Below are 26,160 nucleotides of genomic sequence, written 5' to 3'. Positions count from 1 at the left end.
CACACAGGGGGGTATGGCACCCACAGGGGGGTAACAGCACACTCAGGGGTCACAGCACCCACAGGGGGTCACAGCACCCACAGGGGTGGCACAGGACACAGAGGGGGGTATGGCAAGAGCACACTCAGGGGGCACAGCACCCACAGGGGGGCACAGCACCCATAGGGGTGGTACAGCACACACAGGGGGTAACACCACACTCAGGGGTCACAGCATCCACAGGGGGTCACAGCACACACAGGGGGTTATGGCACCCCCAGGGGGTAACAGCACGCTCAGGGGTCACAGCACCCACAGGGGTGGTACAGCACCCACAGGGGGTTATGGCACCCACAGGGGTCACAGCACCCACAGGGGCGGTACAGCACACACAGGGGTCACAGCACCCATAGGGGTGGTACAGCACACACAGGGGGATATGGCACCCACAGGGGGTAAGAGCACTCTTAAGGGTCACAGCACCCACAGGGGCAGTACAGCACACACAGGGGGGTATGGCACCCACAGGGGGTAAGAGCACTCTCAGGGGTCACAGCACCCACAGGGGTGGTACAGCACACACAGAGGGGTCACAGCACACTCAGGGGCGGTACAGCACACACAGAGGGGTCACAGCACACTCAGGGGTCACAGCACCCACAGGGGTCACAGCACGCTCAGGGGCGGTACAGCACACACAGAGGGGTCACAGCACGCTCAGGGGTCACAGCACCCATGGGAGTGGCACAGCACCCGCAGGGGCAGGGTACCCGCAGCCCGCCCTGGAAGGGCACAGGGCTGCCATGGCCCCGCGGCTCCTGCTGCCACCGCCTCCCCAGCAGCAGCACCACCACAGCTCGGCCCTCATCTGCCTCCTCCTTCCTGGGCGGCTGCTGGGCCCAGGTGTGCCCGGCGGTGCCGGGTCCATGTCCCGGGCTGGCAGCACCGAGCCCGCTGCCGGGCCCTGCTCCGCCGCCAGGCCCGAGCTGGTCTGACAGGCTCCGGGCAGGCGGGAAGGGAGAGGCCGCCCGCGGCTGAGGAATGCGCAGCCCTTATCTCTGTGGCTCCCCTGCAATCCTGGGCAGGGAATAAACTCTTCCAGAGTTTGCCTTTCTCTCTCGCTCTTACTCACCCTCTGCCCTGGGTGGAGCTTGGAGTCTCGGCTGGCTCCGGAGAGGTGCCCGTGAATCAGGCTGCAGGCACGTCCAGGGGAGCGGAGAGCGCGGAGGAGCGCCCGGAGGAGAGCCCGGAGAGCCCGACCCGCCACCTGCCCCGGCTCCCTGGGAAGGTAGGAGAAGCGCGGGCACTCTCCGGGGGTACCCCGGGTGGTGGCTCCGTCAGTGGCGGGCAGGGGGCTGGGGAGGTCCCGTCCCACTCCTCAGTGCAGGACAGGAGATGTCCCTTCCAGGCCAGAAGCCCCAGAAGGAGCTCAGCAGCCACCTCCATGGGGGGACAGGAGAGTCCCAGGTGGAGCTCCCGGGACATTGTGGAGGGGTGAGGGCAGAGAGCAGTCACTCCTCAGGTGGCTGCAGATCCAGCAGCCTCAGAACTGCTCGGCCAAGGCTTCCTCGCCCAACACACGTCTCATCATCTTCCTGAGGAGAAGAAATCTCCAAGGAATGGAGATTTCCCAACTTCTCCCACTCTCTGGGAAGAGATCTTCTTTGCCCAACACACCTCCCACTGTCTCCTCTGAGGAGGAGAAATCTCCAAGGAGTGGAGATTTCCCCCCGTCATCTCCTTTGAGGAGAAGTCTCCAAGGAATGGAGTTTTCCCAACTTCTCCCACTCTCTGGGAAAAGATCTTCTTTGCCCAACACACCTCCCACCATCTCATCTGAGGAGAATCCCCCAAGGAATGGAGATTTTCCAACTTCTCTCACTCTTTGGGAAGAGATCTTCTCCCAACACATGTCCCACCATCTCCTCCGAGGAAAGCCCCCAAGGAGTGGAGATTTCCCAACTTCTCCCTCTCTTTGGGGCGAGCTCTGGCAGCCCAGGGCGAGGCGTGTGGTCAGGAGATGGGGATGGGTGGTCAGGATGGGGACATCCGGGGCTCGAGCTGGTGTTGGACTGGTGAGGATGTGCCAGGCAGCTGCAGAGGGCCAGGTTTTGGCTGCGTGTGACCTGGGCTGGGTGTGGAGCTCCTCTGCCATCTCCTGCAAGCCACGGCACGGGCGCCTTGCGCCGGCACGCAGAGCACGGAGGGGGACGTGTGGACACATGCATGGCCAGGGCCACACATACAAATATTCATCAAATATCCTTTTTCTTTTCTCTTTTTTCTTTTTTTTTTTTTTTTCCCCCAACAGCAGAGTGATGTCTGTCTGGCAGATAGGGATTATTTGTGTGTGCGTGTGTGTATGGGCAGAGGATGGGGAAGGTCTTGTGTCCCCTTATCCCTAAATTCTTTAAGGTCAGCAGAGGTCAATGAGGGCTTTTGTCTGGCCTGAGGACCCGGTTCTCTTCTAAACCAGTTAGAGAGGGAGGAGGCAGCTGTAGAGGGCCAGAAGTGCCCTTCTGCTGCTGGAAACATCTAAACCCTGAAAGCTGCACTAAGCTCAGCTGTGTCCGAGGCCAAACGTAGGTGAGTGACAACTCCAGACAACAAACTGACCCCAAAGCAGAGCAGTGACACTGACACAGTGCACTGGGGACATCCCTTGGCACATCTCTTTTAATTGGGGTGCAGTTTGGGGAGAGAAGGATGTTGCTTTGAGTTTGTTTTGGTTTTCTTCATTTTGGTCTAACTCCCATTTATTTGACAGGCTTTAGAGTTGTGACTTGAGGGATGAAGGGGGAGTTGGATCTGGTGTCACGTGGCAGTGGGAATAGTGGTACTCTGTGGGAAAAATATGGAAGGTATGTCCTTGGTGTGGTTGTAGGGAAAGCTGCATGACAAAAGGAGAGTGGAAATGTCTCCTACCACAGTCTGGCAGGATTGTGTCACAGCAATGTTGTGGCTGAGGACAGAGACAGCCATGTCCCAAACATTGGTTTTCAGGAAATCACAGCCTTCAGAAGAAAAAAAAAAACAACAAAACAACAACAAACCTGAAATTTACCTCAGACCTTGCAAGGTTGGATTTGTTTTTGTGTTTTGTAGTTAAACTGAATGCTTCTCAGACCCTGCTGGGTTGGATTCTTGTAGCCCTGGTGGGGAAGAGGTGTTCCTGGAGGGCATTTCTAACATGAGGATGAGGAGGCAGCAAGGGCAGCATGCAGTTCTCCAAACTCTGCCTTCCCCTGGTTGATGTTTTCTTGAAGTTCTCTGTTTTCAGGATTCCTCGAGCGTGCTGCCAAGTAAAGAGAAGTCCCAGGAAAAGGACTGAGTGACAGAGAGTGAGCTTGGGATGAGCCTTGCCAGCACAGACCTGGCAGATGTGGGTTAGTGGTGGGCTTGGCAGTGTTAGGTTAATGTGTGGACTTGGATCTGAACATCCTTTTCTGACCCAAACGATGCTGTGGTTCTGTCTGTTCGGGCAGTCTGCTCTCCCTGGGCACACAGGACCACATTTCATTTTTCAGGAGCTGTGGACATCAGGTCTTGCCCTGGTGACTCTGACATGTGCCACTCCATGCCCCTGCTGCAGGGTTAGGACTGAGGTGCTGACATCCTCTCTCAATCACCACTTCACAGGGAAAATTACAAAATGTCACTTTTTTCCTGCTCCCTTTCCCTTCCCCTGCTCTGTAGGAAGATCCCCTGGAGGTTCTGGCTAACTCCCTGAGGCTCCAGCAAGGAATATTTTGCTGTGACTTCAGATAAGAGGAACTCCTAGACTTCAGCAGGCAGACATAGCTTTTTTTTTTTTAAACTCATGACTTGAGATCCACGTGAGACTGAAAGAGTGGGATCATGTTCACAGGTGATCAGAAGAGGTTGGTGAAGGTGACAAAAAGGAAAGGCCTGGGAGGTTGTATGCATGACAATGTAACAGGAGCAACAAATTCCATGTTTTCATCTTCTAAACACGTTTTAACAGTAACCTGGGACTCTGAGGGAACATTGAGGATGAGGACACAGGGAGACTTAAGCAGAAAATATGGGAAGGAAAATCAAAAGAGGAAGAATAATTCCTGTGAGGACTCAGCAGGCAAGAGCTGTGGCTGAGGAAGGGTCTCAGAGCATTCCCCACATTTCAGAGCCTTGCTGGGTGAGCAGAGCAGTTAACAGGAAGGTTTCCAGCAGCCTTTGCCATGGCCCTTGCCCAATCTCCCTGGCAATGTGCTGTGGCTGAACCAAGAAATGCTGGGGTACACGTGGGAAGTGCTACAGACACATCCCTGTGAGACTGGCAGGGGAGAGGCCATCAGGGAATGATCCTTTCTCAGTAGAAGTTCTGTCCTTGGTGCCAAAAGTCAGCACGTGGAGAAGAATTAAAAGAACCAAACAACCCTCACACCTTAAACTGTGTTCAGCAGAGAGGTCCCTCCTCAAATCCTTTACCTGGTGCAACACCTCGAGAGCAAACCAACCTCTTCCATCTCTTATGCCATGATGTCTGCTCCAGTATTGGCCTCTCCTAAACCTGACCCTTCCAGGATCTTAGCACCCTGGTTTCATTCAGTTTTCTATTTTAGCAAGCCAAGTAATTGAAAAATAAAACAGCTGATGTAGAACCCCCAGGGATTCCAGACAGTTTGTAAACGTATTTTCTTTCCCAGAAGGAAGGAGATGTGAGTGATGTCTGCTTGGCCTACAGGAAAGCTGGGGGAGGGCTTTGGACACGGGGGGGTAGGGAGAGGACAAGGGAAATGGGTTAAAACTTGGAGAGAAAGGGGAGATTGAGGTTGGATATGGGGGAGAAATTGTTTGGGGTGAGGGTGCTGAGCCCCTGGGTGCCCAGGTTGCCCCCAGAAGCTGTGGCTGCCCCATCCCTGGCAGTGTTGAAGGTTGGATGGGGCTTGGAGCCCCCTGGGCTGGGGAGGGGTCCCTGACCATGGCAGGGGGGGCACTGGGGGGGATTTCAGGTCCCTCCATCCCAACCCATTCCATAATTCCATGATTTTGTGTCCTTGCAGCTGGTTCACGAGCCAGCTGTGCCCCCAGCCCCTGCCTGCTGGAGCACTCTTTGGAAAAGGCTGTTTGCCATTCTTCTCTGGGCTGTCCCATTTGATGCTTCTTCATTAATTTCTTGGCCAGGGTTTGGCAAACCCTTCACAGAGGGAGGTTTGGGGGGGCTGTCTGGAGCCCAGCAGTCAAGTGTTCAGTCTGTGGGGTTTTTCTCTTGCAGGTATCCAGGGCAATAAGAGAACAAAGTGTTCAGGCCCAACAAATTGTGCTTGAAATTCCACACCAGGCTGGGGCAGCAGGCAGAAACCATTTCTTAGGAGCTCTTCCCAGCCCCAGCTTGCTGCCTCTCAGGCTGGGGCTCTCAGACCTTGGAAGGCCTCAGCTTTTGGGAGTGTCCTGAAGCAGAGGAGCAGGTCCAGCCAGGGAAGTGATGATCTGAGAGAGGCAGTCTGGGAACTTGCTGTGCAGGCAGAACACGTCACAACAAGCACTGGAGTCAGCACTGGGAAGGGAGATAGAGCCAGCCCCAGGTGCTGAGACATCAGCAGGTGAGAGGGAAAGGAAACATGGGCACAGTTTCCTTTTGCTTGGGCTGGGTGAATACAGCCCATTGCTCCCAGATCACACCTGGCATGAAGAATTCAGAAGAAAATGCAGCTCCTCTTGTTTTATGTATTTTATTTTAATCTGTTGGGCTCGGTCGTGGTCGTTCAGCAAAGCTCAGACTGGAGTTTCCTGCAACTCTCTTGGGAAAAAAAAAAAAAAAAAAAAAGACAATTAAAGTGCTTTGAAATGGAACAGAGCTGGTGAGGGGCTCTTCAGGGTAGTGACAGGACATGGGGGAATGGGCCACAACTAGAGGTGAGGAGATTCAGACATTAGGAAGAAGTTCTCCACCATGCAGGTGCTGAGACACCGGCCCAGGTTGCCCAGGGAGGTGCTGGAAGCCCCATCCATCCCTGGCAGTTTTTAAGGCCAGGCTGGATGGGGCTTGGAGCACCCTGGGCTGTGGGAGGGGTCCCTGCCCATGGCAGGGGGTTGGGACTGGATGGTTCTTAAGGTCCCTTCCAACCCTGACAGTTCTGAGATTCCATGAACATAACATGGGCAGGCAGCAAACAGCTGTGTTCTCCTTTCCAGTTTCTGCCCTGGGTGCTCATCTAGACTTTTCCCATCCAGCCTCACCTGGTGGTCACCTTTCCCTGCTCTGGCATTCAACATTTCCTTGCAGCTGAAGGGCTTTCTGTGCAGACAGTTGCAGGTTGTGGTCTCAACACCATTTCCCTGTTCCAGTCCTAGGAGGGTTGAAAAGCTTTTGCAGATCATAAAAAAAAACCAACCCAAACCACCTTGTGATAAGTATCAAAGCTAGTAAAGTCACTCCCAGTTACACCAGTGTGAACAGAAGCAGGCCCCCAGCCAAGCCAAAGGGAAATTTCCACTGGAGACTCCCTCCTCCCCCAAAAAGGCTCCTGGTAATTGCACCGGGGTGGCTGCCTGCTCCTTTCCAGCCCATTCCATCACCCTTCATCTCCCACTTGTTAAGTTTTTAACAAGCTCCTTCGTGCTTTCCTTTATCCACTGCCCCTAAGCATGGGAGGAGTTGTTCATAAACAGCTACAAAGCCTCCCTTCTTTTTCTCCTTCAGCTTCCTCCTGAAAGAAAAGAAAAACAAAAACCCAACCAGCCAACAACTCTCCCCCATTAGCATGCTGACAGTCAGTTCTAAAGAGCTGGTGCAGGACCTGTCTGTCTCTGTGCCTGTCTGTGGTCAGCTTTGCCCCATCTCTTGTCCTTAGAGGAAGGATTTTTTCCCTTTTATATCATAGGGAAATGTCCTGATCATGATTCTGGTGTTCTTAATGAATTTATGAACATGATTTAATGAAATGATTGCCTGGGATAGCAGAGGAATACTTGAAATGCCAAATGATGATCACAGCCTTGTAAACCACATGGAGAGAAGGCATTGGGATCAATGCTTTTTCCCCTGAGTTAATGAAATACCAGTTCTGAGTGACTGTGAAATCAGAGGAAAAGTAAATGCAAAGCACTGCAGGGCATGTGTGGAGAAGATGGGAGTCTGTGTGGTGACTTGTCAAAGGATAAATGAAAGGTAGTCTGGAGTCCCTGTGGAAATAAACTCAGAAATGTTTCATCTTGGCTTGTCTGCTCTCCGAGGGGGAGCACATGGGGCAGGCACCTGGCTGCTGAGCAGACACTGCTGTCTGAGGGCTGGTACCTTCCCCATCCTTCAGGCATTGTGGTGGTTCTCCCAGGCCTCTCCTTACTCTGACAGACTCCATCAAGGATTTGTTTTTCAAATGGCCCTGGATCTGTAGGACAGGTGCCTAGGGACCACTGAATTCCACAGCTGATTCCATGCACAGTGCCAGGTCTGCACATCTCTCTCTCCCAGTTGCTCCTTTGTACCTCTCGGCTCGTTTTTCTCTTTCATCTGTTTAATTACTAATACTTCATCTAGCAGAATGGGCTCCTGACTCTGTATCAGGCTTTTGCTGTGCTTTCACCCAAACCAGAAAGGCTTTTTGTCTGCAGCCTCTTGGGACTTCAGGAAACCTGTGGTTTGTCCCTGGGCACTTCAGCAGCAGGACTGAAAGAAGAAAACCCACAAAGCACAGATCACCAGGATGCTCAATTGCTCCTCAGTGGTCAAAAAGCAAATGGCATATTGTCAGCATTTTCAGAATGCCAGCACTGCAGATGAATCTGATTTCAGTCCCATCTGGCACCTCGAGTCCCACCACCTCAGAAAAGAATATTCAGAGAGAGAAGAGAGCAGAGGCTCATGTGGGGCACAGAGCTGTTCCCATGGAAAAGGAGTTGAGTGAGTTAGGGCTCTCCATCTAGGAGGGGACAGATGTATAAAGTCAGAGTGGCAGGACAAGAGGTGGCAGATGTTGGTTTTCCAATCCAAAGTAAAAAAAAAAACAAACCAAAAACCCACTAAGGACAAGATTCAGAAGAGAAGGAGCCTGCTCTCACCATCTTGCTGAGCTGTGGAACTCCTTGTCTCTGCCTCTTGCAGCTGCTGACATTTTTCTCTGGCTTTAGGGAAGCTGAGTTCCTCTGAAGGTCTCTGGCCAGGGGAGCACACAGGTACCTAAATGGGCTCAGAGAGGCTGGTGAAGCATCACCAATGCTCACCTGGGTGGTTTCACATCATCTGCTCCTTGTTGTCCCTGTTGGAGATGGGGTTCTTGGCCTGAAGAACCCTTGATCTGATCCAGCACAGCTGGTTTCCAGTTCAGAGAATCCTAAAGGACAAGGCACAACTCCTGTCCAGGGACAGGAGAGAAGCAAAGCCATCAGCAAGACTTCCACTTTGTCATGGAGGAAGCTGTGATTTGTACTGCACTTGACCAGACACTGTCATTGGTGTTAAATAAGTTTTCAACTGAGTGTTTGAGTTCAAATTTGAATTTTAATTTGTGACATAAGATGCATTTTCACTGCCATAAAATTCAAGCAGGGTGTTCAGGGCTTCCCCTCTTCCTGTGACTGACCAGAGGGACAGGCAGAGAGTGAGATGCTGAGTGACTTTCTGTGTCCAGGGCTGAGCTGATGGTCCCAGTTTAATGATTTAATGATTTAGTTCAGTTCTTGTAACCTTTTACAAAGCAGTTGTGATCTCCACTGGACAGTTTGAAGTGAAAGGAGGCACTTTCAATTCTGACCAAGTTGTGTTTCAGAGATCACCAGTGTGGGATGGGTCACTGTTAGGTTTTCCATCCTTACCAGTTTGATCAGTGAAGTCACAGCCCTGGTGATAAAGCTTTGATTCTGGGGACAGCCAGGCTGGTGTGCAGAGCACCCTGGATCAACCATCACTCACAATTAGTCAGTACACATCCTAATGAAGAATCCAGCTCAGTAAAAAGGAGCCTGAGTCCCAGAAGTGGTGCACAGTGGGTGTCCCCTGATGTCCAGGCAGGAGCAGGCAGGCAGTTTTGTCTCAAATACAGTGTTGGGAAGAGAACCTCTGGGATCTTGTGTCCAGCCTTTCCACATGGGCCTTAGAGGACTCCAGCACTGCTTGGACACTCTGGTGGCTCCCAGCCTGCTCACAGGAGTGGCTCACAGGGTTCATCAGCCTGGATGTGGGGTCAGATAATTGCTCACTTCAGAGTACTGGGTGAGTTTGCAGGGGTTGGTAGTGGTGGTGTGGACATCAGGTATGAGCTGGGTGAGCCTGAGCTGTGCTCCTGGAGAGGCTGTGTTAGGAGAGGCTGGATGGGGCTTGGATCAACCTGGGCTGGTGGGAGATGGCCCTGCTCAAGCAGGGATTGGAACTGGATGAGCTTTTAGGTCCCTTCCAACCCAAACCAGTCTGGGATTTGATGGTCCAACTGGAAAAGTAAAAAACCTGCTCCAGTTTCCTGATCAGCTGTTTAAAGGCTGACATTCTGGAAGCACCCATCATCTCCTGGGCAGGTTCTGGTGTAAAGTATTGGAAGTTTCAAGGTGGGTCCTGGTGGAACAGATGGTGTAGGAGGATAGAGGTCATCTTGGAGTTAAAAAAATTGAATCCTGAGCACTGAAGCTTTGGAAGACTGATTTGTTTTGACTCTGGGAGAAAGATGAAGAGAAGACTTGGCCAGATGTAAGCATCTGTATCAGGAGATGACTCTCATCCCATAGTCCTTAATTTTGTTAACTTCTCCATCAGCCATAAAGAGGAACACGAGGCAATTAGCTTGGATGCAGTGTTCTACATCTGCATGTTAATGAGTCTGACCCCTGGGGAGCAATCCTGGTTCCCAAACTTTGGACATTTTTGGTGTCTTAGGGTTTCTGAAACACAGCAGATGTGGCACAAGCCCTGTGAGAGACTCCTGACCAGCAGCTGGAGACCAGGCAGGACACCTCAGGGCACCCCAAGTGACATTAAACACTGTGTGTAGGCACCTGAATTGCTCCCCTGGTTATAAATTGTTTGCATTTTATTTATTTTGAATTTCCCCAAGGCTTAAGGGCTGGGTGCTGGGGAGAAGTCAGAATTTCCCCCCCTTCCTACCGAATTTGAGCTTCTGGAATTTTTTCTTTCCAGTTCCCCTAAAACAACAGGGACTGGACAGCAGGGTAAGTGGTGGCTTCTGCCAGTGGGCTTAGAGGTCTTCAAGAGCTCCTCAGGTCCCATGTTGCTGTGTTCTGCCCCTAAAATCAAGTTTAGAGCAACAGCTGGAATTCCCCCTGGGCCATATCAGCAGGAGATCACAGGAGTTTCCTTTTCCTTTCCTTTCCTTTCCTTTCCTTTCCTTTCCTTTCCTTTCCTTTCCTTTCCTTTCCTTTCCTTTCCTTTCCTTTCCTTTCCTTTCCTTTCCTTTCCTTTCCTTTCCTTTCCTTCCTTTCCTTTCCTTTCCTTTCCTTTCCTTCCTTTCCTTTTCCTTTCCTTTCCTTTCCTTTCCCTCTCCTCTCCTCTCCTCTCCTCTCCTCTCCTCTCCTCTCCTCTCCTCTCCTCTCCTCTCCTCTCCTCTCCTCTCCTCTCCTCCTCTCCTCTCCTCTCCTCTCCTCTCCTCTCCTCTCCTCTCTCCTCTCCTCTCCTCTCCTCCTCTCCTCTCCTCTCCTCTCCTCTCCTCTCCTCTCCTCTCCTCTCCTCTCCTCTCCTCTCCTCTCTTCCCTTCCCCTTCCCCTTCCCCTTCCCCTTCCCCTTCCCCTTCCCCCTTCCCCTTCCCCTTCCCCTTCCCTTCCCCTTCCCCTTCCCCTTCCCTTCCCCTTCCCCTTCCCCTTTCCCTTCCCCTTCCCCTTCCCCTTTCCCTTTCCCTTTCCCTTTCCCTTTCCCTTTCCCTTTCCTAAGCTGGGGCTCTGCTCTTCCCAGGACACTCCTGCTGCTCAAGCTGCAGCTGCTGAAGGTGTGAAGGACATTTCTGGTGGGCTTCAGCTTTCCTGAACACCTAAATTATTTAATTAGGTGTTACAGCTCTGGGGCTTTCGTACCAAGGGTGTTCAGGGGCTCATTTCTTTCAGTACTTGCCACGGGAGGGGATGCTCAGAGGCTCCTGTGGGACTGACCCCATCTCACAGAGCTGCTCCCAGAGGAAGGTGCTGGATTTGTGTCACCTCTCCTCCTCCTGTGACCACACACAACTCAGTGCCTGAAATATCTGACTGGAAATAGAAATGTAACTGAACTACAGAATATCTTACTGCTCCTCATAGAGACCCTCAAGGGTAATGTGGAGGTGCCACACATTATTACTGTCACCATCTTCATGATGACCAGGCTTGCAGCAACCTGGGCTTGGGACTGGGTTGTCTCTAAGGTCCCTTCCAACCCAACCCATTCTATGATTCATTGTTCAATAGATTCCCTACAGCTTGTGTCATAAAAATTCATAAACTGGGACTAGCAATTAAAATAAAACGAAATTCCTAATTAAAGAAAATAAACTAACATATAAATGAAGTAAAATTACCTATTAACTGGTAGTTACAAGCTTCCACGTCCACTCGGTATATTTTCAGCTTGTGACTTGGTTTCTCTGACAGTTCCAGCAGTTCAGATTTCCCAAAACCCAATGTCTGTCTCTTTCTCTGGGGTGAACTAAGCTGCAGGACACAGCTTTGCAGGTGAAGTCCCAGCAAGGAGGCAGCTCCCCCCTTGGAGTTCCCCTGTGGCTTCAGGTGCCACAACTACCTGGGAAAATGCACCCATCCTGCAGGCAAAACCAGGGATACATCGTGCTCTGGGAGATGATTTAGTGGTGCAGGGCTGATGGTTGGAGCTCCAAGGTCCTTCCCAACCATGGTGATCCTATGAATAATAATTAATAATGTGTGCCCTCATCTTCTGTCACTCTGAGCTGAGGAAATCTGAGGAGTTTGGTGAATTCCTGGCAAAGGAACCAAAGCAAAGAATGGCTTTTTCACTTTAATGAGAGCCTCTGGCACTCAGCTCCCTTCCTGGTCTTGTCCCTGCTGAATGCCCCACAAGATGAACCCCTCCTAGGGCCAGAGCCTGACAGGAAGGCTGCAGAATCAGCACTCTGAAAGCTGGTACTCCTCAAAACCCAGCATGGCACAGGTTCTAAATGGGTCAAAACTGGTTAAAATAGGTGTGAAAACGTAGATTAAACCCAAAACAAAGCCAAAGTGAAGCCCAGTTGTGTCTTAGGAGCCTCACTATAGCAAACAAACATCAGCCATAAACCTTTCAGCTCCTTTGTAGGGGAATTACTTCTCAAGTAGTGGATTATTTGAGCTCAAACTGGAGGCAGAGCCCTGCAGCTTCACAGCATCAAACTGGGAGCAGAATCTCCAGAGCTCTGCCCCTTCCAGGTGGCTGTTCCAGGAGCTGTAGCTTAGAAAATAATAATTTTTAAAAAAATAATTAACTGCATGCAGAATCTAGATGAGGGGATGGATGGAGAGCAGAAGGAAGTGCTTGCAATCACTGCAAGAATCCAAAAGCTCCAAGGACTCTGCTTCCTGCTGGGGAATTTGCATTTCTGGAGGAGTTTCTGCCCAGGAGCCACCGACTTCACTTCTGTAAAGTTCTTTTTATTCCTTGACCACTCTTATTGCCTTGACCAGAGACAGAGTTACTGCAGGGATGGTGAAAGATTACAACCTCTGATCTGCCAGGGACCCTCTTCCCTCTGCTTAAACTCACAAGGAAGTAGCTGGAAAGGTCACTGAAAAGTATCAATTATTTTCTGCATCTTTTGATGTGCAAAGTGTGGATGAAAAGTTTTCACTGGAGACAGCAGCACGGGGGGAACCTGCAGGGAGATGAGGGGGGTGATGCCAGTGCTAAGAAATACCTGTAATTCTTACAGCTTGAAAAATGGTCTCATGCAAATGCACCCTACCAGTAATATCTCTAAATGCAGAGGTGTGGGGTGAGGAGAAGGTGCCCAGGAGGCATCAAACCCCCAGCAGTGTGAGCAGCAGGGCCAGGGAGAGGATTGTCCCCTCTGCTCTGCTCTGGGGAGACCCCCCTGGGGTAAAGCTGTGTCCAGCTCTGGGGTCCCCATCAGCAGAAGGACACGGAGCTGTTGGAGCCAGTGCAGAGGAGGCCCTGGAGCTGCTGGGAGGGCTGGAGCAGCTCTGCTCTGGAGCCAGGCTGAGAGAGTTGGGGGTGTTGAGGCTGGAGAAGAGAAGGCTGCAATGGGGAGACCTTGGAGCAGCTTCCAGGTCCTGAAGGGGCTCCAGGAAAGCTGGGGAGGGACTTGGGACAAGGGCCTGGAGGGATGGGAGCCTCCCAGGGGGAAGGGTTTGGAGCTGGGAGAGGGGAGATGGAGAGGAGATCTTGGGCAGGCAGAGAGGGAGGGAGAAACTGTTTGGGGTGAGGGTGCTGAGCCCCTGGGTGCCCAGGTTGCCCCCAGAAGCTGTGGCTGCCCCATCCCTGGCAGTGTTGAAGGTTGGATGGGGCTTGGAGCCCCCTGGGCTGGGGCAGGGGTCCCTGACCATGGCAGGGGGGGCACTGGGGGGGATTTCAGGTCCCTCCAACTCAAACCATTCCATGAATCTGTGATAAAAACCAGCATTCTAGATAATTCCCCAAAACTGCCAAGATGTTTTGCTGCCAAACTTTCTCAAGCAGTTCCAGAGCTGATTTGCTGTGCTGAGGCTCCAGGAGGCTCTGAGCACCCAGCTCTCCATGAGGTGTCCCTGCTGACTGCAGGGCTTGGGCTGCATCACCTTGAGAGCTCCCAAGTTGTCACCCAATCCAGACAAAAGGAGGAGATCATCTCATTAGTCCTCAGTTTCATTTCTAAAATAAAAATGAGGATCTCTTCAGGGCAATCAAATGTCTGGCAGTGATTCTAAGAGACCAGACCCTAGAATTTCCTCACATGTAAGCTCAGGGTGTTCTTGGAGGGAAAGGTTCCTTTTCCCCCCATTTTCCTGCTGTTCCCTGGGGACAGTGTCATGCTCAAACACACTTCTTGCAGCTCCTCTGGAATTCTTTTTGTGCACTCTTTTAGGGGTTTGTCCCTACATCCTTGCAGGTCATGAGTAACTTAGGCTTCTGGTGGCAGAAAGATAATTTTTGGGTTTTATTTCACACTTCTCAGATTTGTGCATCTATTTAGGGAGAAATTAAAAAGACTTGAAGGAAGTGAGGAGGATTAATGACCTGTGAAGCCTGGGCACACTCAGCAGGCTGCAGGTTCTTTCCAAGCAGGATCTGATGGTGCTTCCTCAGCATTACACTCCTAAGAAGGAGCTGCTTCAAATAAGACCCAACATCTCCCTCCTTAGTGAGCCAAAGAAGGTGACAATGCAGATTTTCCAGCCCTACCAGTCGGTCCGAGGTCTCCTCATGCTCCAGTCCAGGTGTTTGTGGTGGTGAACTGTTCAGGATGTGTTCTCACAGGTACAGGTGACGCCCGGAGATGTGGCTGAGTGCCCAGGGTGCTGCTCCCACCCTGCTCCCTCCTCATCCTTCAGAGCCTCCTCACAGGTGGGACACAGACATCACAGAGTCACAGCATGGAAAGGACCTGAAATCCCACCCAGTGCCCCCCCTGCCATGGTCAGGGACCCCTCCCCCAGCCCAGGGGGCTCCAAGCCCCATCCAACCTTCAACACTGCCAGGGATGGGGCAGCCACAGCTTCTGGGGGCAACCTGGGCACCCAGGGGCTCAGCACCCTCACCCCAAACCATTTCTCCCTCCCTCCCTCCCTGCCCAAGATCTCCTCTCCATCTCCCCTCTCCCAGCTCCAAACCCTTCCCCCTGGGAGGCTCCCATCCCTCCAGGCCCTTGTCCCAAGTCCCTCCCCAGCTTTCCTGGAGCCCCTTCAGGACCTGGAAGCTGCTCCAAGGTCTCCCCATTGCAGCCTTCTCTTCTCCAGCCTCAACACCCCCAACTCTCTCAGCCTGGCTCCAGAGCAGAGCTGCTCCAGCCCTCCCAGCAGCTCCAGGGCCTCCTCTGCACTGGCTCCAACAGCTCCGTGTCCTTCTGCTGATGGGGACCCCAGAGCTGGACACAGCTTTACCCCAGGGGGGGTCTCCCCAGAGGGGCAGAGCAGAGGGGGACACTCAGCTCCAGTCACAGCTGAGCTGTGGCCCTGCTCAGTCACAGGATGGGTGCTGACAAAACCTTCTGCCCTCCCACCCTCTGCCCCTCCTGCAGCAGGACCCAGCACCCAGCACCATTCTGCAGGGCACTGACACATTTGGTGGCCCTCCTGGGACCCTCAGTTCCACTCCACCAGGACCCCTCAGGTTGGTCACACCAGGAGTCCTTTTAGCTCCAGATTTCTCCCTGTGGCTTGGAGAAAACCACGAGGATAACTGGGCTTTTGCAGATCTATTCCTATGGTTCTGTTCTATGATTTCTTCATTGTTACTCTTTTTTTTCTTTCTTTTTTCCTCCTGCTTTTTCTTCAATCTCTTGAGCACCATAAATCCGTAGGGAACTGAAGTCCCTCCTCTTCTTTTACAAAATCCCTGCCCCACTCAGCCTTCCCCCTGCCTTTCCTGACCTCCCTCTCCAGCCAGAAGCTGTGGGATGGTGGGGAAGGGTTGGGACAAAGCCCCACGTGCCTGTCCTCTTGGTTCACACTTTCTCCTAGAGCATCCCATGGGAAGGAGCCCTGCAGAGTGAGGACACCAGAGGAAAAGTGTTTCCTGGTGGTTGGTTTGAAACCACAACCTGCTGGTTCAGTTTTGTGCCCTTTCAGTTCTTGTAGTGGGGGAGGAACTGGACAGCTGTGTTGCAGATCTGTTTTCTCCTTCTTTAGATGAAAGGTGTAGCTCAGGTCTTCCCGAGGTGTGAGGAGTGAGACCTTCATCTTCACCACCTTCAGGTTGTGAATTCCCTCTGGATCTGTGCCCTGGTGTCACTGGCTCTGTTCCTGACCACCACTTCTGTAAAGGTTCATCTTCTCCTTCTTGATCTAGACTGATAACCATGTTATCACAGAATCATCGTGGCTGGAAAGGACCTCCAAGATCTTCTGTTCATCAGCAGAATATGAATCTTTATAAATCTTCTATTCACCAACAGAACAGAAATCATCATCTTCTATTAAGCAATATAAAATTAAGTTTGTTTCCTCACTTTGTATGTATCAGCATTATATTCCCTCTGCATTTTGATTGCCCAGTCAGTACCCTAAGGTTCTGCTGCTGCTTCTTCACTTTCTGGTCTCAGTTGGCTCTCATCATTATTGTCATCACCATCAGGAGCAGTTTGCTCTCTGCTCCTGATCCATCCCCTCTCTGTCCTGTCTGAGTCTTTGGGATATATTGTTCTCCTCTCCAATGGAGCTCTGGGAGCATTTCCTGAAAATGAAAGCCTGAGGACACTGCTGGAGTAGCTGGGAGCAGGTACAGAGGTGACGGGGGCACGGGGTGGCTTGTCATGGGGGAGAAAAATGGGAGGATTTGATCAGCAAGGTGAATGGAATGGAAGCACCTGAGGCTACAGAGAAGGCTGCGTGTGGAGTGTGGAGCCTGCAGCCTGTTGGAAGGTCCTGCAGGGACCTCTTGGCTTCATTTGCTCTGTTTATATTACAACCATATTTTTCCTCCCTTTTTAACATGCAGCTCTCCTGGGAGCTACAGCTCCAAGCAGGAGGAACTTGTGGGAGGAGTGGCAGCACCTCATGAAGCCCACCCAGGCTTTATCCTCAAACTGCTCTGGTTTTAGACTCACAGCTTTAATCACAGAATCAGCAAAAAAGAGCTTCAAGGGCATCGGGTCCAACCATCCACCCTGCACCACCCCAACCACTCAGCCAGCTCCTGGAGCTCCATGTCCCCGATTTCTGAACACCCCCAGGGATGGCAACTCCACCCCCTCCCTGGGCAACCTGTCCCAGTGCTTCACCACCCTTTGGGTGAAGGAATCTTTCCTCATGCCCAATCTGAGATAATCACAGTAGGGGCCTGGAACTCATTTTTTTTTCCTTTCTCCCACACCCGTGACCATCCCTTCCATCTGGGGAGCAGAACTGTTGGATGGACACGACAGCAGCAGTTCCCCTCACCCTCCTGCTGCTGTCTCTGGGTCAGGACAGGAATGCTCTGGTGTGGATGATGGGGAAGCCTCTCCTGGTGCTCCAGTGCTGGGAGAAGCATCTCCCAGTGCTGACTGATGAGGCTCAGAAGCCAAAGAGCTTTGGAGGTCTTTGTGCACGAGGAGGAAAATGCTCACTGAGTTGTCTTGATGGAACAAAATCATTTTCCAAACCCTGCATGTAGGCAAGTTTGGGTTTAGTGTCAATAATGGGTTCCCCTGCAGCTCTCAAACACTGAACATGAGCCCCTTCAGCTTGAGGATTTTGCCAACATCAGGAGATGGAACCAATCACATCCCTTGGGTTTTATTTCTTCATGGATCTCATGGAGCTTTCTCTGACTTCTGCCCATGGCAGAGCAGCAGGATTCCCTCCTTCCTGCAGCCTCCCCCTCAGCCCCTGCTTTTATCAGCGCTCTGGGGTGATTACAGCCCTCAGGTTATAAACATTCAAAGGGTGCATCTGGATCACAGATTCATGGAATGGTTTGGGTTGGAGGGACCTGAAAGTTCCCCCAGTGCCCCCCCTGCCATGGGCAGGGACCCCTCCCCCAGCCCAGGGGGCTCCAAGCCCCATCCAACCTTCAACACTGCCAGGGATGGGGCAGCCACAGCTTCTGGGGGCAACCTGGGCACCCAGGGGCTCAGCACCCTCACCCCAAACAATTTCTCCCCATCTCCAACCTCAATCTCCCCTTTCTCTCCAAGTTTTAACCCATTTCCCTTCTCCTCTCCCTACCCCCCCGTCTCCAAAGCCCTCCCCCAGCTTTCTTGCAGCCCCTTCAGATATTGGAAGGTTGCTCTGAGCTCCCCTGGAGCCTCCTCTTCTCCAGGCTGAACAACCCCAATCCCTCAGCCTGGCTTCCCAGGGAGCTGCTCAGCCCTCTGAGCATTTCAGTGCCTCCTCTGGACACCTTCCAGGAGCTCTGTGTCCTTCTGGTGTTGGGGACTCCAGAACTGGACACAGGACTCCAGGTGGGGTCTCAGCAGAGCAGAGGAGGAGAATCCCCTCCCCTGAGCACCTCTCTGGGCTTCTCCTGAGGGACACTCTTGGGGTCTGGGCTCACGTTCACTCCAGCTCCTTCTCCTCAGGGCTCTCCCCAATCCCTTCTCCTCCCAACCTCCGTTATCCATGGGGATTCTGCTGACCCAGAACCTTGCACTTGCCCTTGGTGAGCTCCATCCAGTTGGCACAAGCCACTTCTCCAGATGCCCAGGTCCCTCTGGATCCATCCCTTCCCTCCATCCTGGTGACCTCACCACACACTTTGGTGTCACCTCCATTCCATGCCCATGTGCCCAGCAGAGCTGCTGAACTCTCCCAGTCCTGACCCTTGAGCACCACTCCTCACACAGCTCCACTGGGACTCTGACCCACTCCCACTGGGTACAAACCTCTGCCTTTTGGTTTAGTGCCTCATTCCAGGCACAAAATGATTTCTGTAGCATTTGGAAATGAGTTTTGATGGAGTCCAAATGACATCCAGCAGGGTTGTTCCTTTAGAAAGGGGGGGAAGTAGCTTCAAAAGAAGAGAAATTGAAGGTTTGATTGGCATCAATAGAGGCATCATCCGTGGTCATCACAGTGCTGCTCAGTTTCATTTGGTCCTTGTTTTACCCAAACCTATTTCACTTTGTTAAAGTAATGATTTATAGGTAGAAGATGGGAAGTTCCAGCTCCAGGGGAGGAGAAACTTCTTTGCTGTGAGGCTGAGGGAGCCCTGGCCCAGGCTGCCCAGAGAGGTTGTGGAGTCTCCTTCTCTGGTGCCTTCCAAACCCCTCCTGAACCCCCCCAACCTCCAGATGAGGTTCCTCTCCTTCTCTGGTGCCTTCCAAACCCCTCCTGAACCCCCCCAACCTCCAGATGAGGTTCCTCTCCTTCTCTGGTGCCTTCCAAACCCCTCCTGAACCCCCCCAACCTCCAGATGAGGTTCCTCTCCTTCTCTGCTGCCTTCCAAACCCCTCCTGAACCCCCCCAACCTCCAGATGAGGTTCCTCTCCTTCTCTGCTGCCTTCCAAACCCCCCCTGGATCTGTTCCTGTCTGGGCTGCCCTGGCTGATCCTGCTGTGCCAGGGTTGGACTCCATCAGTTCCATTGGGCCCTTCCAACCCCCCACATGCTTACTTAATTCCTGCCTTTGCCTGATTTAGGGCTCCCCATTCCATTGGAATGAGCTTCCTCCAGCATTTCTCTTCCCTTCCCACTTTGCCCACTCCTGGGGTGGTTCCAGAGCCCAACTCTGCTTCTCACCGTTGGTTTTTCTTTCCTCACAGCTCTCCCTCCCCTCATGGCTCGTCGATCCCAAAGCTCCTCCCAGGGGGACAATCCCCTGGATCCCAACTACCTGCCCCCCCACTACAAGGAATATTACCGCCTGGCTCTGGATGTGCTGACTGAGGAGGGGAAGGAAAGTTACCAACGATTCCTGGCAGACGAAGCAGCCCCGGATTTTCTCTGCAGCTCAGAGGTGGAGCACATCCTGCAGAACCTCCAGAAACCTCAGTACGCCCACCAGGAAGGCAGCACAGAACCCACGGGTGACAATGACATGGATGGATCCTCGGGGACTTACTGGCCCATGAACTCAGACCTCGCTGTTCCCGAGCTGGACCTGGGCTGGCCGATGGTCTTTGGGTTCAGGGGCACAGAGGTGACGACCCTGGTGCAGCCACCACCCCCAGACAACCCCAGCATTAAGGAGGAGGCTCGCAGGATGATCCGAGCAGCTCAGCAGGTGAGACAGGGAAGAGCTCAGTGGAGCAGAGAGAAAACTCTCTGTGTGTCCCAGATGGATCAGAATGCATCAGGACTCCTGCTCATTCCCTTAACTTTGCTCCCAGGACCTGGCACTGGGGAAGGATGATCCCAAAAGTACAGTTTGCTGCAGCAGAGGTGGGCTCTGCTCTCAGGGCTTGTGGAAAAGGGTGTAAGGATGGGCAAAAATACCCCAAAACCTCAGAGAATCACAGGATCCTTGAGGTTGGAAGGGACCTCTGGAGAAGGCCTATGCCAGCCTCCTGCTCAAAGCAGGCTTGATTAGAAAGGGTTGGACATGTCCTTGGGTGTCTCCAAGGATGGAGACTCCACCAGCTTCCAGGGCAACCTGTGGTTGATCCCCTTATGGTAAATGAGGTTTTTCTTTTGTTTAACTTGGATTTCCTATACTTCCATTTGTGTCTTGTCCTTTCATGGGGTTCCACTGAGATGCAGTTTGGCTCCATCTTCCTTACACCTTTCCATCAGGTATTTTCCTCACTGCTAAAACAAGAGTTGGGGAGGACAGGGTGACACAGCTTTGAAATCACTTCTTGCAGCATCAGCATAAAGAATCATCATGGAATGGTGTGAAAGGACCTCAAATCCCCCCCAGTGTCCCCCCTGCCATGGTCAGGGACCCCTCCCCCAGCCCAGGGGGCTCCAAGCCCCATCCAACCTTCAACACTGCCAGGGATGGGGCAGCCACAGCTTCTGGGGGCAACCTGGGCACCCAGGGGCTCAGCACCCTCACCCCAAACCATTTCTCCCTCCCTCCCTCCCTGCCCAAGATCTCCTCTCCATCTCCCCTCTCCCAGCTCCAAACCCTTCCCCCTGGGAGGCTCCCATCCCTCCAGGCCCTTGTCCCAAGTCCCTCCCCAGATTTCAGACCTCTCAGATCTCCCTGGAGCCCTCATCTGGATGCAGCTGTGTAGTGGTGGACTGAACACTGGCCAGGAAATGACCTAAGACTGAGAGGGGTGAGTTGGAGGGGGTGAGCAGCTCCGTGGAAGCTCCCAGTGTGGTTACCTGACCAAGACCTCTCCTGCTCTCAGGGGGTTCATGAAGAATCAACCCCCAGTGGTGCTGAGGTTTCTCCCTCACCCTCATCTACAGAACATCCACCTTAGGCAGCAATCCTGTTGCTATTCCTGGGGCCCACCATGGTGAAAGCAACCTTGGAACAGGAAGGTTCCTGTTCTAAAAGGAGGTTTGGAAGCTCTGGAGGTGCTGGGGAAGGGGCTCAGAGCAGGGATGAGGAGGCAGAGCTGCTCACCATCTCCCTTTCCTTCTCTGCCCAGGTGGTGGCCATCGTGATGGACATTTTCACCGATGTGGATCTGCTCTTTGAGGTCCTGGATGCTGCTGCTCGCCGGGTCCCTGTCTACATCCTCCTGGATGAGATGAACTCACAGCTCTTCCTCGACACAGCTGCCAAGTGCAGAGTCAACCTCAACTACGTGGAGGTGAGCAAAGCCAAGCTCTGCCCTGCCCCGAGCTGCTGGCCTGAGGGGGATGTCCTGGGACACAGAGGGGTGTTAGGACCTGAAAAAACTGAGGATGGGGGGAATGGGCCAGAACCTTCTGGAAGATGAACAAATCCAGGAGAGCTGGGAGAGGCCTGGAGGCTGAGGACACTGCTCGAGGGATGCAGCCATCCATGGAGAAGCCACTGGAGCTGAGGGATAAAACTGGTGGCAGGGTGGGAGTTAACAGAGCAAGGGGAAGGAGGAAGGGCAGGGGAGGGAAGGGACAGGTCCCAGCTGAGCCCGGTGCCCTCTCTGCTTTGCAGTTCCTCAGGGTGAGGACAGTTTCTGGCCCAACATACTACTGCCGCACGGGGATGTCCTTCAAGGGCCACGTGAAGGAAAAGTTCCTCCTGGTGGACTGCATGGTGGTGCTGAGTGGCAACTACAGGTGAGCAGCTCCACAGGGTTTACACCTCCCAGTCAGACAGAGGTGGGTTGGTTTGGGGGTTGGTTTGGGGGTTGGTTGGTTGAACCCCAGGAGGTCAGGGTGGAAGGGACCTCGAGGCCCATCTGCTCCAACCCTTCCCATGTTATTGTTGATCTGAGCTGTCCCAGCACCCAACCAGCTGAGACTTCAGACTTTCCAGAGTGAGGGAACCCACCCCTTCCCCTGGGAGCCCATTCCAACCTCTGACTGTCCTCATGGGGAAAAACTCTCCTCTTGTGTTCATTGGTGAACTCCTGCCCACCCAAATGAACTCCAGGGACATGTTTGGGGTTTTTTTCCCCCTGATCAGAAATTTCCAGGAAAAACACAGCATTTTGCAGCTGAGGTAGATCCACCACTCAGCCCTCAAGCCCAGCCACCCAACGCCAAGCTTCCTTCACACCAAGAGTGCCAATGAGCTGTGAAAAGATGCAATAATTCCATGAGGATAAGGTGGCAGGGCTTGACCCCTGGAGGCAGCTGAGCCCCATGGAGATGTTTGCTCCCAGCAGGACGAGGGGAGAGAATTGGAAAGGAGGAAAAGGGAAGCCTCATGGGTTGAGATGAGAATAAGCAAACCCACACATGGAAGCAAAGCAAAACAAGGAATCCATTTCATCCCTCCCCATCTGCAGGCAGATTTGGCCATTCCCAGGAAAGCAGAGCTTGACCTGGGAAGAAAAACACCATAACACATGGAACATCTTCCTCCTTCCCTCAAACACGGAGTGGCTGAGGGTCCAAGTCACCTCATGGTCCAACACCCATGCTCAAGGTCACCTACAGCCCAGGATCATGTTCAGACACTTCTGGAATATCCATCTCATAAAGAGAGAGACTCCACTCCTGGGCAACTCCATCCCAGTGCTCAGCTGACCTCACAGTAAAAAAAGTGTTTCCTTTATTCCGAGGGAACCTCCTGTGTTTGGGTTTGTGCCTCTGGTCCTGGGCACCACTGACCAACCCTGATCCAACAGAGCAGACAAAGGGAGCAAGGAGGAGCCCTTTACACCAAGTTACTTGGATGGAGCTACCCATGCCTTGATAGTTACTAACTATGCCAGCACAGAACCATGGAACCCCAGGCAGGTTTGGGTTGGAGGGACCTTCAATCCCTCCCAGTGCCCCCCCTGCCATGGTCAGGGACCCCTCCCCCAGCCCAGGGGGCTCCAAGCCCCATCCAACCTTCAACACTGCCAGGGATGGGGCAGCCACAGCTTCTGGGGGCAACCTGGGCACCCAGGGGCTCAGCACCCTCACCCCAAAGGATTTTTTCCTCAGATCCAACCTAAATTCAGGCAGAAGGATCAGCAGCAGCTTTCTTGCCGTTGTTATTACTGCCTGGCTTCTTGTTTAGAACAAAAGTCATGTGCTGCCTTGTGCAACCCCCTGCAAGGATGTGATGTGGAACCAAAACTGGAGCTTGTGGAAGGAGAGCACGTCCTGGGCAGCCAAAACCATCAGGAGAGTCTCCTGGCAGGGAAGGGGTTTCATGGGAAGGGCACATGGAGTTCATGTGGTGCTAACACCCCCCTCTTGCTTCTCTTTCTCTTGGTAGTTTCATGTGGTCCTTTGAGAAGATCCACAGGAGCATTGCTCACATCTTCCAGGGGGAGCTGGTGTCCAGCTTCGACGAGGAATTCCGCATCCTCTTCGCGCAGTCGGAACCCCTGGTCCCTCCCGCCAACCTCTTGGCCAACCCCGACACCGCCCTGGCCATGGCTCCCTTTGGCAGCACCGTCCCCTTCTTCCCCAAAAAATCCCCCCTGATGTTCCAGAGGGACGACACTCTGTTCCCCTCCTTCATGGAGAGGGTGGATCCAGACAGGTACTTCCTCTCCAACTTCCGGAGGGACGACCTGCTGCGGCACACCGTGGAGGGCTCGGCCATGCGGATGTACAAGAAGGTGGAGATGGAGAATTCCCAGCTGGATCCTGTCAGGGGGTTCCTCCGCTCCAAGCAGCTGGAGCTGGATGCTTTCAAGAGGCACAGTTTTGCAGAAGGAACGTTTGAGAACTTCGCCTCCTCCAAACAGTTCGCCAGGCAGATGTTCATGAACAACATGGATGAGTTTAAAATCCAGTCCAGTCACTTCCAGAAGGACCAGTTCTACCAGTACCAGTTTGAGCATCCCCACCTCCCCGGCAGACCTCACGGACTCTTCGATAGGATCCGAGGTGGGAGGCCAGGGTTCAACGAACTGGAAGGTTATGGAGAGGAACCCAGGTACCCTGAGCTGGAATCAGGTTTTGGACAGGAGGGGTTCCCCCTCAGGCTGGATTATGTCCCTTCCAACTCCTCCAGGGAAGTGAGACACGGCTCGGATCAGCTGAACCCCGCGGGCAACGGCCCCATGGGGATGATGCTGAGGAGGCAGAACATAGGACAGAAATTTATTTGCCAGACTTCTCCCACCCAGAAGCAAAGCTTGGAACAACGCCTGTTCCTGCAGGACAAAGATGAGGAGCAGGAGGAGGACAAGAGCACCCAGGAGAACAGAACGGGGCTGCGGAACTGGAGGATCTCCTCCTACCTCAGCGCCTACCAGTCGGAGCCAGAGGAAGGGCTTCCCATGCCCATGGAATCCGAGGCCTACAACGATGTCCTGGGGGACCCCCTCACCAAGCACCCCACCGACCTCCTCCCAGCCTTCAAATCCCCCATTTCTTTCAGCAGCAAGGCGCTGGGAATGGAAAGTGCCAAGGAGTTTGCAGATCCTGAGAGAGCAGGTGAGGAAGCCCCCATCACCAAGCAGGACGCTTTTCGGTCCAGGATAAATCCTTTGATCCAGAGGAGCTCCAGGCTCAGGTCCTCTCTGATTTTCAGTGCTGCCAAGCTGGATCAGCCCAACAGCACCATGGAAAAGGTTCAGGTCTTCCAAAAAGAACAAACCTCCAGTGAGGTGACAAAAGACAACGAAACCATAAAGACAGCTGCCTCTTCCAAAGTGGCAGAACTCCTGGAGAAGTACAAAGCCGTGGGCAAGGACACGGAGAGGGTCACCCACACCAAGGCTGTTTCCAGTTACCTGCAGGAAGAATCACAGAATGCAGAGAAGAAATGTACCAAATCCGTGCAATATAAGATCCTGGAGAGCAGGGTCCTGGACTCCAAAGACTCCTGCAGCACTTACAAAATGCATGGAGAGGTTGACAGAGCCTTTGGAATGGCCTCACCAACCCCCCAGCTCGGCGACTCCTTGAGTAAAGATCCCCTGGCTCAGTTTAGCAGCAAGATGGACAAATTATCCTCTCGGTTTTACCCCATGGAGAGCAAACCTGCTCTTCCAGAGAAGGAGAGTCTCATATATGTGGGAGACACGCAGAAACTGAACCTTCCTGAGAAGAAGGAAAGGGTGACATTCAAAGAAGACGCTCAGAAACTCCTCAGTACGGAGCTGAAGAAACCACAGATCAGGACCAGCACCACATCAGCTCTGGAAAACTTATCAAGAAGTCCAGGGTCTGACAGCTCTCTCGGTAAATCCGAGGAGGACTGTTCAAAACAGGACCAGAATCCCATGGAATTTTTAAGGAAAGGGTCGCTACGGCTGAAGCAGCTTTTGAACCCAAAAGGGGACAAGAAATTAGAGGAGGAACTCGGCCCTGAGAGTGGGAAATCTGAGAAGCAGACCATGGTCCTCAAACGCTCGTCCATAGGGGACAGTCAGGAGATGATGGAGGAAGAGAAAAGCCATAAATTCACGAGCCCACTGCCTCCCAAGAGCAGTCAGCCAGCACAGGGGAGGTTCCCTTCATCCACAGCCAACATCCTCTACAGCAGCAACCTCCGGGATGACACCAAGGTGATTCTGGAGCAGATCTCTGCCAACAGTCAGAAGAACAGAGCTGACCTGGCCAAGCAGCTGCCATCCACCAGTAACCCCGACCTCTCAAAGTCAACCACCAGCTTGGAGAGGAAAGCAGAGAAGGAGAAGAGCTGCAACATCCACAGGTCAGAGAGTTTTGGGAGCCAGAAACGGAACCTCCAGCGGCAGCCGTCGGAGGACAGGGACACCCTGCTGAAGAAAATGGAGAACATGAGGAAGGAGAAGAGAGTCTACAGCAGGTTTGAGGTCTTCTGCAAAAAGGATGAACACATGAGTCAGAGTGAGGAGGAGTATGACACAGATGCCAAGGACAAGAAGATGGGAAAGTTCATGCCCAAAATCCTGGGGACCTTCAAGACCAAAAAATGATCATGGAAATGTTATTTAATTCCATAAAAATCACTGACTGACAAAGGGGAAGGAGGAATCAGGGTGTTTATGATGGCTCTGAGCACCGTGGGTGATGCTCTTCATGGTTAGTGAGTGGAAAGGTGTTCAGCATTAAACACACCATTTGCCCAATAAAGCTCATGTGGTATCAGGCAACCTTCTCACACAGAGTTTCCAATTATTAAAACTGCCAAGATGCTTCCAACAAAGAAATAAAGTAAGAGTCTCCTTTATGTTCTGC

The 26,160-nt window shown here is 52.8% G+C and overlaps 1 protein-coding gene across 1 annotated transcript; it reads left to right on the top strand.

Annotated features, from left to right (window-relative positions):
* The first annotated feature begins 951 nt into the window (after positions 1–951).
* On the top strand, positions 952–26,067 carry FAM83H (family with sequence similarity 83 member H). Its single transcript, XM_030444261.1, has 5 exons — positions 952–1,267; positions 19,263–19,723; positions 21,045–21,209; positions 21,536–21,660; positions 23,258–26,067. Exons 2-5 carry the CDS (start codon positions 19,277–19,279, stop codon positions 25,896–25,898), a joined length of 3,378 nt encoding a protein of 1,125 aa, XP_030300121.1. The 5' UTR covers positions 952–1,267; positions 19,263–19,276; the 3' UTR covers positions 25,899–26,067.
* The last annotated feature ends 93 nt before the right edge of the window (positions 26,068–26,160 follow it).

This window comes from Calypte anna, chromosome 2 (genome assembly GCF_003957555.1).
Source record: "Calypte anna isolate BGI_N300 chromosome 2, bCalAnn1_v1.p, whole genome shotgun sequence".
Lineage (NCBI taxonomy): Eukaryota > Metazoa > Chordata > Aves > Apodiformes > Trochilidae > Calypte > Calypte anna.
Note: the sequence above shows the minus strand (reverse complement) of the source record. Positions and strands in the feature narration are given on the sequence as shown.